Source organism: Cnephaeus nilssonii, assembly GCF_951640355.1.
Source record: "Cnephaeus nilssonii genome assembly, chromosome: 4".
NCBI lineage: Eukaryota > Metazoa > Chordata > Mammalia > Chiroptera > Vespertilionidae > Cnephaeus > Cnephaeus nilssonii.
Window position 1 is genome coordinate 32,017,614 of NC_137075.1, and position 14,784 is coordinate 32,032,397.

The window sequence follows — 14,784 nt, forward strand, 5'->3', positions numbered from 1 at the left end:
CCCTGGCCTACCCACTAGATGTCAATAGCCACCACTACCCCAGTTATAACGAGCAAAATTGTCTCCAAGACATTGCCAAGTGTCTCCTGGGGGTCCAATTACCAAAACTGGGGGGGGGGGGGGGGGCACAAACTTTAAATCTAAGATAACAACAACAAAAAATAGTCTAAGTATGTCCCAAATATTACCTGAAAAATACATTAAATTTTTTCATTGTGTATCTGGTATTCACACTTAACCCTTTGCACTCGCTTGCTTTTTTCTTGATTCCTTTATTCTAATGCTAACCGTGTTGAGTCACACTCGACATCCGAGTGCAAAAGGTTAACTAGATGTCACATATTTTATCTTATAACCTTATCTAGGGAGCAAAATCACCCCAGTTGAGAACTACTGTCTTAAAGGAAAAATGACTTGATAAACTGAACTATAAAGACTTCTAGTCATCAAAACACATCTTTAAGAGAGTGAAAAGGCAAGCCACAGAGTAGAGAAAGTTCCTTGTATCACATATACCAACAAAGGGCTCATATGAAGAATCCTACCTAATAAAAGAGTAATATGCAAATCAACCATCACTCTGCTACACCCACAAGCCACGCCCACCAGCCAATCAGAGCGAGTATGCAAATAAACCCAACCAAGATGGCTACAGCCACAGAGAGCAGGAGGGAGGCTTGAGTTTCCCAGGCAATGGAGGAAGCCAAGCTTTCTGCCTGCCCTTGCCGGCCTAGGCCTCCACTCAAGGCTACAAAGTTTCAATTATAGAAGGTAAACAAATCCAAACAGAAATGGCGGCAGCCATAGAGCTGGAAAGAGCAGGAGGCTAGGGTTGCCCCTGGCAATGGAGGAAGCAAAGCTTTCCGCATACCCTGGCCGGCCCAGGCCTCCCCTTAAGGCTACAAAGTTTCAATTATAGAAGGTACATAAATGCCTAAAGAAATGGCTGCTGGCCACAGAGCGAGCAGGAGGCTTGGCTCCGCTTCAGGCTACTAAGTTTCAATTGTAGAAGGTAAATAAATTCCAGATATCAGGGCCTCCGCTTGGGTCGCCAGAGGGCGTGGCTGGCCTGCAAACCATCACAGGCCCCTCACTCAGGCTGCCCCACGCCCCAAGGGAACCCCCACCCTGATCCAGGACACACTTAAGGGCAAACCAGCTGGCCCCCACCCGTGCACCAGGCCTCTATCCTATCTAATAAAAGAGTAATATGCAGATTGACCATCACTCCAACACACAATATGGCTGCCCCCATGTGGTCAAAGATCCTGCCCCTATGTGGACACAAGATGGCCACCACAGGATGGCCAGGAGGGGAGGGCAGTTGGGAGGCACCAGGCCTGCAAGGGAGGGCAGTAAAGGTGATCAACCCTGCAGGAGAGGGCAGTTAGGGGTGACCAGGCCGGCAGAGGAGGGAAGTTGGGGGCAAACAGGCTGGCATTGGAGCAGTTAGACATCAATCGGGCTGGCATGGGAGTGGTTAGGGGGTGATCAGGCTGGCAGGCAGAAGCAGTTAGGGGCAATCAGGAAGGCAGGCAGGCGAGCAGTTGGGAGCCAGCAGTCCTGGATTGTGAGAGGGATGTCCGACTGCCCGTTTAGGCCTGATCCCGGTGGGATCAGGCCTAAACGGGCAGTCGGACATCCCTCGAGGGGTCCCAGATTGGAGAGGGTGCAGGCTGGGCTGAGGGACATCCTCCCCGCCCCCATGCATGAATTTTGTGCACCGGGCCTCTAGTTTAAAATAATGTCTATCAATCAATAAGAAAAAATGAGACAACACAATAAAAATACTTGAACAAGAAATTCACAAAATAAAATATTAAATTGGCCAATAAATATATTAAAGCTACCCAACATTGTTAGTAATAAGGATAATTCAAATTAAAACCACAATACAAGACCACTACATGCTCACCAAAATGGCTAATAAAAAAGTTTGTTAATATCAAATATTGGCCAGGAAAGTGATAGGAGCTCTCATACATGGCAGGAGGGAGAGTAAATTGACTCAACCACTTTGAGAAACTGAAAATGCACATATCCTATGATCTATCAATTCCACTCCTAGGAATACACCCAAAAGATATCTGCATAATAAAGCATGAACAAGAATGCTCAGAGCAACCTGATATTCAAAAACAACCAGAAAGTCCATCAAGAGTAGAATGAAGAAAAAAAGACCTTCTCAGTTTAGTAACACCACATGGGATACTAACCTCTATAAAAATTAACCTCAATAAAAGTATAATAACATGTACAAATCTCACAAGCACAATGTTGAGAGAAGAGAAAAATGCCAGACTAAAAAGAACATCTATTGTGTCAGTCCATTTATAAAGAGTTCAGAGGCAGACAAAACTAACCTATGGTGTTAAAAGTCAAGATAGCAGTTGCCTTTGGTGAGGATGGAAAAGGCAGGAACTAAGAGGAGGCGCATAGCTTGGGGAATGGCAGGCCTCTGGAGGACTGGTACTGTTTCTGCCCTTGACTGGGGTCGTGCTTACATGCGTATGTTTATTCTGATAATGCACTGAGTTACAATAATGTTATACTGCACTTCAAAGTTTGGGGATTTTGTTAAGTCGGTTTTTAGTACCCCTAAGTTTTTTGGTTACCTCATTTCTAGTTAACATCTAAATCTTGATATTCAGTGACTTCTCTTTTTTTCTCATCCAGCCAATTTTACTATATTTTATTTAAAGGTGTGTTTTTACTTACAGCAGCCAGCCTCCTGGACTATGCTGGTTAGTCACTAAGGAGGAGGATTTTAAGTGCCTGAAAACACTAATCCAGGAATTTTAGTTCTTAATTTAGGGGGTTCTTATGGGTTTATTGCCTTTTAATATTCTATCTTTCCATTTTAATTAACTAATTTCCCTAATTTATTTCAGTTATCTCCCTCTTCCACAAGGATGTTGGGTTTAATTGGGTGTAAACACTATTACTAAAGGAATTACAGTTAATACCTGGCTTTGTTTATGTTGCTATCTATTTGCACATCCCGAAATCTTAAGTAAAAACATCACCTCTAATTTCCACCCTAAGGAGGCATTTTCCACCCTTTGTTTCCTAAAGTAATACAGTTTATGTTCAATTAACAGCTTCTCGAACCTCACTTTTTACTCTGGACACTGGCAACAGCCTGCAGCCCTCCCTTTGAGTGGGTAGGAAATGGAATTTCTGGGCTAGTGAGGCCTCTGGTGGTGTAAGAGCTGCTCATGCTTAATACCTCCTTTCAGCCTGACCAAAGGCTAAAATCTCTTTCATATCTCTGTCTCTCCTCCCTCTTTTATTTCTCTCTCTTAACACACACACACATACACACACACACACACACACACACACACACACACACACACACACACACACACACCAGCACTGACAGAGCACTTAGGAGGGTAACCCTTAGCTCATTTCTCACGTACTGTTCTGGGAACTAAAAGCAGAGAGATACCAGGCCCTAGCTGGTTTGGCTCAGTGGATAGAACGTCAGCCTGCGGACTGAAGGGTCCCAGGTTCGGGTCCGGTTAAGGGCCCATGCCCAGGTTGCAGGCTTGATCCCCAGTAGGGGGCATGCAGGAGGCAGCTAATCAATGATTCTCACTCATTGTTGATGTTTCTATCTCTTTCTCCCTCTTCCTTCCTCTCTGAAATCAATAAAAATATAAATTTTTTAAAAATAGGGTAAAAGCAGAGAGATATCAGGAGCATTCTTGTCTTCACAGCAGGTACAGACCAAGAGCAGAAGATGGGGCTGATACTAGAGGTGAGAAGGTATCAACTCCTGAGTAAAGCTCTACTGTGAATAGATGTCTGCGTAGGGGTCTGACTAGAGAGGGTAGCCTCTAGAAGTCTTCATGGAGGGGAGAGAAGAGAAGGTGTAGCTCTGGGACAAAGCTGGCCTCTCCACAGAGGGAAAGGCTTAGGGAAACCTGCTTTTATTACCATAAACCCCAGGGTCAGAAGAGAATATCTTAAAGAGGAGAGGCAGGGGGTTCCAAATCTGTTGTATCTTCATATTAGGATTTTGGTGGATTTGTTGGTTCTACCATATTTTAATCGGAAACCATGTGAAATGATTATTTGAATAGCATTTAGCAAGTAACGTTCCAGAACCTAAGAGAAGTTGCAAAAATCTGTCCAAACAAAGTGAAGCAGAGGGCATTCACATAGTTAGGGGTGGATGGGGGAAGAGCAGAGGCAGCTGTCACCAGCAACCCCACTTCCCGTCTTGCCCTGCCATGCTGACAGAAGCAGCCAGGATCCTTGCTTCCTGTCCCGCCCAGTAGTGATGGCCTGACCACCCAGAGGGACTGTGCTCAACTCCTTTTACTGTTTCAGGAAACAACTGTGGGGGAAACAGTCCCATTTTGATGAATGAAGTCCTTGCAAGTTTTGCAGACTTAGGAGGGACCCTTGACTTCTTCAAGGGCAAACCCAATGCATTTGCTCCCTACATCAGGATATGTATGAGACAGAAATTTCTCATATCTTGTGGTCCATCACATATTTGAATGTTTTAATTGCCAAATTGTCAGATGAGCTATGAGAACTGAAAATAGTTACATTAGTTGTTGTTAAAGGAGAGGCTGAAGAAGAGTAAGTTGGTCCACCCATCCCCAGAACCCAGAAGAAAAGAAGACTTCAAGGCCTTTGAGGGGAGCTGAGTACACTCTGACAGAGCCTGCTCTCCACCAGCCTCCCTGGAGAGGAAGGAGTTTGTTGCTGGGAGCAGAGCACTGTCTCACAAGGGCACAAAGCTCTGGAAGGGATACCCATCTCACCTCCGTGAGGATATCAATGGACCTCCACCCTCCTGAATCTGTGATCTAAAAGCACCTAATTTAATAGAAACTCCGCTCCCTCTCCCCCCACCCCCACCCCAGAAGCTCACAGGATTGTGCCACAATTTCCAGGCACTGCCTAGAGACTACAAGCCTCTCAGAGAAGTCCCAATTGCCCCCACAGAGCTTGTGGTGCTTTTTATTTGACACTCCTCTCTTCAAAAGTTAGAGCCTGTCCTGGCCGGTTGCTCGGTGGTTAGAGCATCAACCTGTGGACCATTGGGTCCCAGGTTCGATTTCCAGGCAAGGGCACATACCTCCGTTGCAAGTTCCCCAGCTCCACCCCTACTACAGGAGGCAACCAGCTGCTGTGTCTCTCTCATGAGGATGTTTCTCTCTCTTTCTCTCTCTCTCTCTCTCTCTCTCTCTCTCTCTCTCTCTCTCTCTCTCTCTCCCCTCTCTCCCTATATCCCTCCCTTCCACTGTCTCTAGAAATCAAAGGAAAAAATATCATCAGGTGAGGATTAAAAAAAATTGTTTTGAGTTAGAGCCAAATTCCCCTCCCGATGTATTTAGTGACTCACTTCTAACAGAGTATAGTAACAGTGACTGTGTTGGGAAGCACTGGACTTGGTTGAAAAGTCTGTAAGGAGGATTCTCCGAAAGGTCAGGGGCCTCTGGAGGGACCTTGCTGAAGGCGGCATCCCCTACCTTGACTTTTCCAAACAAGTCTGAGCTCCCAGGTGTTCTACTGGAATCTCTATGTTTAGTCTTCAAACCCGACCTTGTAGAAGCATGTGCTTTCTCAAGGATACTTACCCTGCTGATTGTATCTAGAGGTTAATTTTAGTTCAAGCTGTTGTTACAATAAAAGCCTAAGGAGGCAGGCAATCGAGGCTACTTTGTTCATAAAGCAAAACAGCCCCTTAGTCTCTCTTTCACAGAAACATGTCAGAGTAATATATTCATCCATTGCTCAGGGTCTGCTGGTCAGCCCCAGCATAACTGTATGTAACTTCTGAGACTTGGCTATTAAGGGCTTTGAGGCTTCTTCCTCATTCTTACTTTCTTAGATCACTCACTCCAGGGAAGCCAGCTGCCATGTTGTAAAGACAGCAAGCAGCCCTAGGAAGAGGTCCATGTAGCAAGAAATTGAGATTTTCTACCAACAACCAACTAGAAACACGACCCCCTGCCAACAGCCATTTGAGTGAGCCATCTTAGAAAAGGATCCTCCAAGTCTTCAGATCATTGCAGCTCTAACTGCTATCTTGACCATAACTTCATGAGAAACCATGAGTCATAACTACCTAGCTAAGCTGCTTCTAGATTTGTTAGCAGTGATATATAACTAATAGTGTCAGACTGCAGCAAGGTGCCTGGGCCGTCATGCCTGTGGCAGTTAATTAAGAGATGAGTCTGAGGGGAGACTAACCAAGGCCCATACATTCCATGCTATTAACCAGAAGACAAGCCAAGTGTTCCTCAGTGCTCTACAGAAAACTCTGGAACACTGAGATCAAGACAAGGAACATGAACATCAAAAGCAGAAGGTATGATACCCAGAAGCATATGTATCGGTATCAAAGCATTCCCAAAGACCTAACCTAACCAGCTGTGCCTTAGATGTCAGCAGGCAACATCTAAAGGCCCAGTGAGATGAGATTCTTCTGAGCAGGCATTGAGGACTAGACAACAGTGCCTGGACCAAAGGGCCTCCTACACCCAGGTAACTAGCTGAGAGAAGGAAAGGGAAAGAGGGATATAGCACTCTAAAAGACTAACAATTTACCCAGAGAAACTGAGTTAACTGAGAAATTTTAAACTAGAAATGATAACGTTACTTGGGTTGGGTGAGTTTAAGTTTATTCCACTACTAAGGAGAAATGTTCATGAGTAACTTATGTTCAATTTTAAAAAATAAAGTTATATTTATGCATGTCTGAGACACAACTATACATTTTAAATCCACTATATATTGTTTTTTATTATGAAACTAGTGGCCTGGTGCACAAATTCATGCACATTGAAAGGAAATTAATTAGAAGAAATATTTTAATATCCCTATTTGCCCTTTCTCTATAATAAAAGTGTCAACCAAATTCATGACGGAAACATATGCATGCGATTGGCACCAGTGAGAGCTTTTTATGTATCGCACATGCACAAGTTAACTTAGCCTTTTATATATACTAGTATAGAATAAACTTGATTAATTAGACCTGCTTTCTGATTTAGTTAAACTTTTTCCAGCCCAGTGAAGCACCCCAACTTCTCTTGTCAGCAACACAGTAGTAAATATCAACACAAAGCAGATTATTATTATAGATCATGCAGGGAGAACAAAGGGTAAAATATTTAACTGCAGCAGTGTTTGACTATATTCTGCGCATTGAGAAAACCTGAAGTCATTTTCAAGGTCCACCATTTCTTACTTCTCTTCAGTTGGGTCAAATTTCTAAGCTTTCTAAATCTCCATTTTCCGGCTAATGAAAAGAAAATAAGATTCCGAGTCTCCCATCTACCTACTCCAGGACATCTGTGAGGATCAAATAAGATAAAGCACGGGAAAACACTTCACAGACATTTGGTTAAAGTGTGAAATGTTTCCACATGGTTATAAAGCAAGTCGTGTTCCTGGGCTGAAGAAACTACAAGGAGGCTAGTCATCGCTAGGGAGAGGAAGCCAGGTGTTGCTACATGACATCATTACCCAGCACCCACAGTGACTTTTTCCAGGCTGGGCTGGGCTGCGAGCCACGTTTTGCACCATGGCAGTATTGGCTGCAATTTGGTGGGCTGTCGCTCTGGGGTGGTGGCAGGGCCTGTGTCCCACTTTCAGGAAGCCAAGTGTTCCTTTGTCGGCACCAGGTCCACACTGCCATTTCTCTGTAAATGGCCAGTGCACGTCATGGCAGCTCCTGCATTGAGTGTCTGCCCCCTGGTGGTCAGTGCACATCATAGCGACTGGTCAGACCAGCAGAGGGACACTTAGCATATTAGCCTTTTATATATCTAGACTAGAGGCCTGATGCACGAAATTCATGCAAGAGTAGGCCTTCCTTCCCCTGGGTGCTGGCATCGGCTTCCCTCTGGCACCCGGGACCCGGGCTTCCTTCGCAGCCCTGGCTTACTTTGGAAGGATGGAAGGACGTCTGGAAGGACATCCAGTCTAATTAGCCTATTATGCTTTTATTATTAAGGATGACTAGGCATGAATTTTTTTATTTATCCAACTTGAGATTTATTTTGTTTACTGAATCTGAGTATTCCTATATTTCATTACTTTGGGTATTTAATCAGCTATTATCTCTTCAAAGATTTTGTCTATCCCCTTCTCTGTCTCCTTTCTTCTGGAATGCCAAAAAAAAAAAGAGAGAGAGAGTCAGAATCGCTCACTTTATCTTGTGTCTTACCTTTTTTCATATTTTCTACCTCTTTGTCTCTCTGTGCTGCATTATGTGTAATTTTTTCATACCTAATTAATTTTCCCTTAGCCAATAATAAATCTATTTCCTGCTGCTTAAACTCATTCAATGATTTTTTACATTTCAATCATTATGTTTTTAATATTTTAGGAATTTAAATTGGTTATCAATTCTGCTGGAATTTTTTTATAGCATCTTGTCTCTTTCACATGTTTTTAATGTCTCCTCCATTAAATATTTTAGATATTCTAATATCTAAAATCCTTTTTGGGCTAACTCTGCTGTGTTGTTTCTGCTGACTCTTCCTCAGAGTGATTTCTTTCCCTTTGTTTTGTAATTTTGTATTGTGTGCTCATGCTTGGTAAGATTTTATCTATTAGGAACCTGTGAAACCTATTCTTGGCTTAGGGCTTCCTATACCAAGCAAGTAACAATGAGTTCAAACTCCAAAACCGTATGAGGGCAGGACAATAGATACAACTTCTCAAAAAAGACCAATTTTTTAAATTTAATTTAACTTTTTCCATTACCATTTATCCCTTGTCCATGTCCATGAGTTTTTGTTTTTTTCTCTTTTGCTCAATCCCTCCACCCCCATTATACCTCCACCACCAAGGCCAGAGCTAGTCTGCCTGCTATCTATGAGTCTGAGAAAATCTTTTTACAACCAATCCTACCCAAGAGCCAGGCCTACAGAAACAAGTTTATCATGTTCTTTTATACTAAGTGGGCTTTTTAAGTTAACTCTTTCCCTGAGAACATAGCCCACCAAGAACTTTATACAGGGGTCTCAGTCCTAATCTTGCTTTGTTCCCAATCATCATCTCCTGTCACCCAAGCCTCTGAGTTACTGAAACTGACAACCACAAAGTAGCGTCAGTACCAAGGCACACTTTGTTTTGGGTCTCTGAGGATTTCCTTTATTTTCTAGTTATCTCAGCAATCTATTTAAATGGGGACATGTCAACTTTTATTCAGCATATCCAGGAACTTTGCAATTTAAGTTTTTTTTGTTTGTTTGTTTGTTTGTTTAGGATATATATAACCTTAGCGTTCCTCCCACATGGTCTTAAAAGATAATTCAGCTTGCAATGTATGGGCCAGTTTGAAAGGAGAAACAAGCAGAAGCAGGGAAACCTATTAGGAAACTATTGCAGAAATTTAGACAAAGGTTTAGATGATAACTTGAAGGAGAGTGGTGGTGGCAAAGAGAAACAGACGGGCAGTATTCAGTAAGTAAAATCAACAGGGTTTCAGACAATCAAGAACAGATTGTCTAGTGGGGAGTTTTTATAGGAAACAGGAACTCAGAGGAGAGATTCGACTGCATAGAACATTTGGCAAGTCTTTGAAAAACTGGTAATTGAATTCACCCACACAGATGTTTGGGGAAAAGGGCACAGTGGGAAGAGAAGGATCCTAGGACCTAGCTTTGAGGAATACCAACATTTTAAAAACTTAGAGGAGGCGAAACAAGCAACTGAGACTGAAAAGAGCCAGGAGAAAAACCCCAGGAGAGAGTGTGGCTTTCACTCAGACCAAGAGATGAACATTTCCAAAGGGAGGGAGGAGTCAGCAAGTGTCCAGTGATACAGAAATCAAGAAAAATGACTGGAAAACTAGGCATTCGTTTTAGTGACACAGGAGAAACTGGCAGTCTTGGCGAGAGAGGCGATGAGTGATAAAGTCAGAGCCAGACGGCCGCGAACTGGGAAGCACAAAATGGACACTACTCATTGGAAACGTCTGGCAATGAAGGCGAAGACAGAGGACATTAGCAGAGGGAAAAGCGGGCTGGAGAGGGGTTCTTTAAAGACGGGGGAAACTTTAGAATGCTTCAATGCCGATCGGAAGCGGCTGGAACAAAGGGAAACTAAAAGGCCGCGAAAAAAGAAATCCACTGTAAAAGTGGATGGATTCTTTTGGAGTAATGACCCACCAAACCGAATGTCCCTCCAGAATCTAGGGGTTCGAGCAGCTGCGGGTTTTGGGTCAGGCGTGTTTTTCCGCCTCCTCCCCTTCTCCCCCGGCCCCGGGGTCAATTCCGCCACTACTCCTCCAACCCCTTCCCCGACTCCCCGTCCCCACCACCGCGGCCCACACCGTCACACACACTCAATCCGGCCCCGCCTCGCAATGAAACGCGTGTAGTACCGCCTTTGGTAGGAATTCTTCCGGGTCACGGGGCAGGGCCACGCCCAGTCCCATGCCCACGCCCCAATAGGAGCGCACTTCCCGAAGGACGCTTGCGCATGCCCTCCCCTCGCTACCCCGCCCCCTCCCGCCTTCTAGATGTTGCGCAGGCGCCTTAGGTCCTGGTTGCTATGCGGGTGCTCGTGGGTGAGGGAGGGCAGAGGGAAAGTGGGGGCCGGGTTTATGGAAGGAAGATTGAGCCAGAGTTGGAGAGCGAGGTGGACCCCGAGGGAGGGCACTGACTCGTGCACCGGCAACGTGGCCTTGGCCTCCGAACCGGAGAAGCCGAATCTCCCTAATCCCTGTGACCTGGGTCACCTGTGTGTCGCGGGGACGGGGCCGAGGAAGAGGGGAGAAGGCGGGGGTCGAATGGCATGGCACCAGAAGAGGGGGCCACATGCGGGAGCGGAAGGCACCCCCTGAGAATAAACACCTCGTATTTTCTGATCAGGCGGCGGGACGGGCTTCATTGGGACAGCCCTAAGCCAACTGCTGAAAGCCAGAGGTCACGAAGTGACACTCGTCTCCCGACGGCCCGGCCCGGGTCGGATCACGTGGGTATGTCCTCCCTCGGGAACCTGGGGGGCGGGGAGGAGGGGTGGCCCCGTTTGACGGTGCTGGGCGAGGCGGGCACTGTGCGCTTTCTCTGACAGGATGAGCTCGCTTCGTCGGGGCTGCCCCGCTGCGATGCCGCAGTCAACCTGGCTGGAGAGAACATCCTCAACCCTCTCCGAAGGTGAGGCAGTGCTGGGCCCTGAGACTGACATCCTTCAGAGCAGGAGGTGGAGAGGGACGACTCTGAGACCCTCTGAGATGTGAAGAATGGAGCTGCCTGATCCCGGATTACTCATCCTGCCCCACTCCTCCAAACCCGCCCTCACTTCTACCCGCTCAGCCAGTTGACTTTAGTCCTCACTTACAACTCAGGAAAGACAGACAATTCCTCTTAGCCACTCTGCAGGATTTTACTAGATACGGGTTCGGACAAGCCTCAGGGAAAGAGAGAGAAAGGGATATGTGCATGTATGCATTCGGTGGCTTATTTCCCTTGTTTCTTCTGCAGGTGGAATGAAGCTTTCCAAAAAGAGGTTCTCAGCAGCCGCTTGGAGACCACTGACCTGCTGGCTAGAGCCATCACCAAGGCCGCACAACCCCCCCAAGCCTGGATCTTAGTCACAGGTGTAGGTATGCCCCAAATCACCAACCCCTTACATGAGCCAGGGAAAGAGAGCCCACAGTGAGGGGGTAGCTCAGGCCCTTCTAGCTATACATGCCCGGAGGTCTTCTTCCTAGGCCCTTGTTCCATGCATGTTTCTCCTGGCCTTTGTGTACTTTCTCTGAGCGACAGACGCTCAGAAAGAGAGTGGAGTTGTACTGCTCCCAAGTCCCTTGCTTCTCACAGCACAGATCTGTAGGAGCAGCATTTCTGATTCTTGTGTTTCACCTTTGGGACCAAAATAATTGCAAATAAATATACACCAGCCACTGAGTGTTTTACACATATTACAGCATTTAATCCGCACAAGAACTCTATGAGGTAGGTACTATTATTCCATTTTATTTTATTATTTTTTAATATATTTTTATTGATTTCAGAGAGGGAGAGATAGAAACATCAATGATGAGAGAGAATCATTGATCGACTGCCTCCTGCACGCCCCCTAAGGGGGATTGAGCCAGAAACCTGGGCATATGCCCTTGTCCGGAATCGAACCCGGGACTCTTTAGTTCGGAGGCCGACACTCTATCCACTGAGCTAAACTGGCTATGCCTATTATTCCATTTTAAAGATGCAGATATTCTGCACAGAGCGGTTATGTAATTTGCCTAAAGTCATAGTTAATAAATGGTGGAGCTGAGGTTAAAACTCAGCCTGGCGCCCACGTCTTTATTCTTAACCACTACACTCTAGCAGCCTCTCAGCTTAGCTGTGCAGCTAAAGGTCAGTTAATCCAGGCAGTAACAAGTCAGCTAATGAAGAAGCTCAAGAGGAAAATAGCCACGGCTCTGTCCCATGGGATATCCAACAGCCAAGGGGGGACCTTCATGGCAAAGGACCAGGCAGGACCAAGGACAGCTGGAGCAAACCAGCGCTGTTCTATCGGCAGCTTACTACCAGCCCAGCCTGACTGCTGAGTATGATGAGGACAGTCCAGGAGGGGATTTTGACTTTTTCTCCAACCTCGTAACCAAGTGGGAAGCTGCAGCCAGACTTCCTGGAGATTCTACACGCCAGGTGGTGGTACGCTCTGGTGAGAACAAGGGGCCTGCGTGTCAGGCAGGGTTGCCATGTCCTCTAGGCTGGGGGGTTGGGGGATAAGGGGAGCTGAGCTTACTGAGTGAGGATGCCACTTCTGGCCCACTTGCAGATGGGAGGATGGGAAGTCCCAAAGAGAGCCATACTGTTGGACTACTACAGAGCTCAGCCAGCATGGGACAAGAGTGAGAAAAGGGAAATGGGGAGAAACAGTGGGCTTCCTGGAGGCTGAGGGGCCTCCCTGTACCATCCTTCTTGCCTACTCTAGGGGTTGTGCTGGGCCGTGGGGGCGGTGCCATCGGTCACATGCTGTTGCCCTTCCGCCTTGGCCTGGGGGGCCCCATCGGCTCTGGCCAACAGTTCTTCCCCTGGATTCACATTGGGGACCTGGCAGGAATCCTGGCCCATGCCCTTGAAGCAAGCCACGTGCAGGGCGTCCTGAATGGAGTGGCTCCAGCCTCTACCACTACAAACGCTGAGTTTGCACAGGCCTTAGGCACAGCCCTAGGCCGCCCAGCCTTCATCCCTCTCCCTAGCACCGTTGTGCAAGCTGTCTTTGGGCAAGAACGTGCCATCATGCTGCTGGAGGGCCAGAAGGTGATCCCACGGCGGACACTGGCCACTGGCTACCAGTATTGCTTCCCAGAGCTGGGGGCTGCCTTGAAGGAAATCATAGCCTAAGTGGGGACGTTCATGGTAGGGCCTAAGGCCTCAATAGAGGCTTCCCCGTTAGAGACTGTGAATAGGTCAGGTACTCCTCTGAGACCTACAACCTCTTCCTTTTTCTTTCTCATTCTTCTGTTGCTGCACTTTAACTGACTGCCCACTGTTTCGAGGTTGCAATTTTATCTAATTGGGACCTTAACCTCTTCAACTCCTTGTAAAAGAACTTCCAAGTTTGGTTTCCCTGTATGTCCCATTCCTGCCCCATTTCTTTTGCTATGTAATGAATGCTCTACAATTTAGGCAATAAAGATAAATTATCTCATTAGCTTCGGCTCATCTCTTTGGCCTAGGTTCTGCTTGAATGTATTTCAAGGAACGTCACCCTAGATTACTCTTTCCTCTATGTGGGGTTTTGAAAGGGACAATGAGCAACATCTCTTTTTGTTTCCTCCATTGCCAAAAGAGTTGGTAACAAATTGGGAGCATGAGATTATGATAAAAGTAGAGACTATAAGACAAGTGATCCATTTCCAATGGGTTCTGTGGTCATCCTGCTTGCTTATTCACATGGTACCATTAGGATGCCAGCAAAGAAATGGAGCCCCAAGTCTAGGACAGCCTTAAATCTGTCACTGAGTGGCAGTGAATTAACAAACCAATCACATACTGGTCAAAGTTCATCAAGCTGTAGGAGTAAGCTAGCACCCCTCTAAGAAGCTTAGGACAGACCTAACATCAGAGTCCCAGGCAGGACAGGAGATACCTTTGGCCTACTGTACACCCACCATCACTGAAAGTGAAAGGGGCAAGGAATGTGCCAAAAACTGCAAACAACCCTGTGGGGGGGCGGGAGGAATCCCAAATGTTTATTTAGGACCCTCTCCCTTTTTAACTACCCTGATATCTACATGACCAGTGGTTCCTCGGGCCACCTAGCTGTGCCATGTTAACCAATCTCCTTTCTTCCAAGGAGACTTTGAGTCACTGTCAGCTCCCTGGCTAGCCTTTCTCCTACACACCTGTCCCCAACCCAAGTCAATAAGGTCTAGTGATATACATCACCAACAGGGGGGAAGGGCAAAGACACTAGGACCCAGGGACCCTCTCCATCATCACTCAGCTCTCACTAGAATGAAGAACTGGGTGACAGTCCTCAACTCCCCATGCTGCTCAGGGAACAGAAGCCAGAGCCTGAAAAGGATCATGTCCAGGGACTTGCTGCAGGGCCCAAACACAGAACCCTGTGGCGCCTGTCCCTCTTCTTTATCTGGTCTCAGACTCTTTAGGAAGGTAGCTGGCTCTCTATTATTCCTGAGGGAATGACCAGCCTCCAAGGCAGAAGTGCAGAAGAGTATATTGGGGGCTGCAATAAAAGACTAAACTGGCCACGAGGTAATGTGCTACCTTGGAGGTAGTTTTTTGGCACTGAAGGACTTCAAGCAGAGAGGATGTTTTG

General features: G+C 46.4%; 1 protein-coding gene across 1 annotated transcript; it reads left to right on the forward strand.

Moving 5' to 3' along the window:
• Window positions 1-10,525: 10,525 nt before the first annotated feature.
• Window positions 10,526-13,654, forward strand: SDR39U1 (short chain dehydrogenase/reductase family 39U member 1). Its single transcript, XM_079768502.1, has 6 exons — window positions 10,526-10,552; window positions 10,857-10,963; window positions 11,059-11,141; window positions 11,469-11,590; window positions 12,514-12,657; window positions 12,931-13,654. The coding sequence occupies exons 1-6, from the start codon at window positions 10,537-10,539 to the stop codon at window positions 13,341-13,343; spliced, it is 885 nt and encodes a 294-aa protein (XP_079624628.1). The 5' UTR covers window positions 10,526-10,536; the 3' UTR covers window positions 13,344-13,654.
• The last annotated feature ends 1,130 nt before the right edge of the window (window positions 13,655-14,784 follow it).

Bases quoted from the DNA above. Each gene is read 5' to 3' on its own strand.
- SDR39U1 (XM_079768502.1), top strand. The intron at 10,964-11,058 runs GTATGTCCTCCC...TTTCTCTGACAG, and splicing joins GCCCGGGTCGGATCACGTGG to GATGAGCTCGCTTCGTCGGG. The intron at 11,142-11,468 runs GTGAGGCAGTGC...TTTCTTCTGCAG, and splicing joins ATCCTCAACCCTCTCCGAAG to GTGGAATGAAGCTTTCCAAA.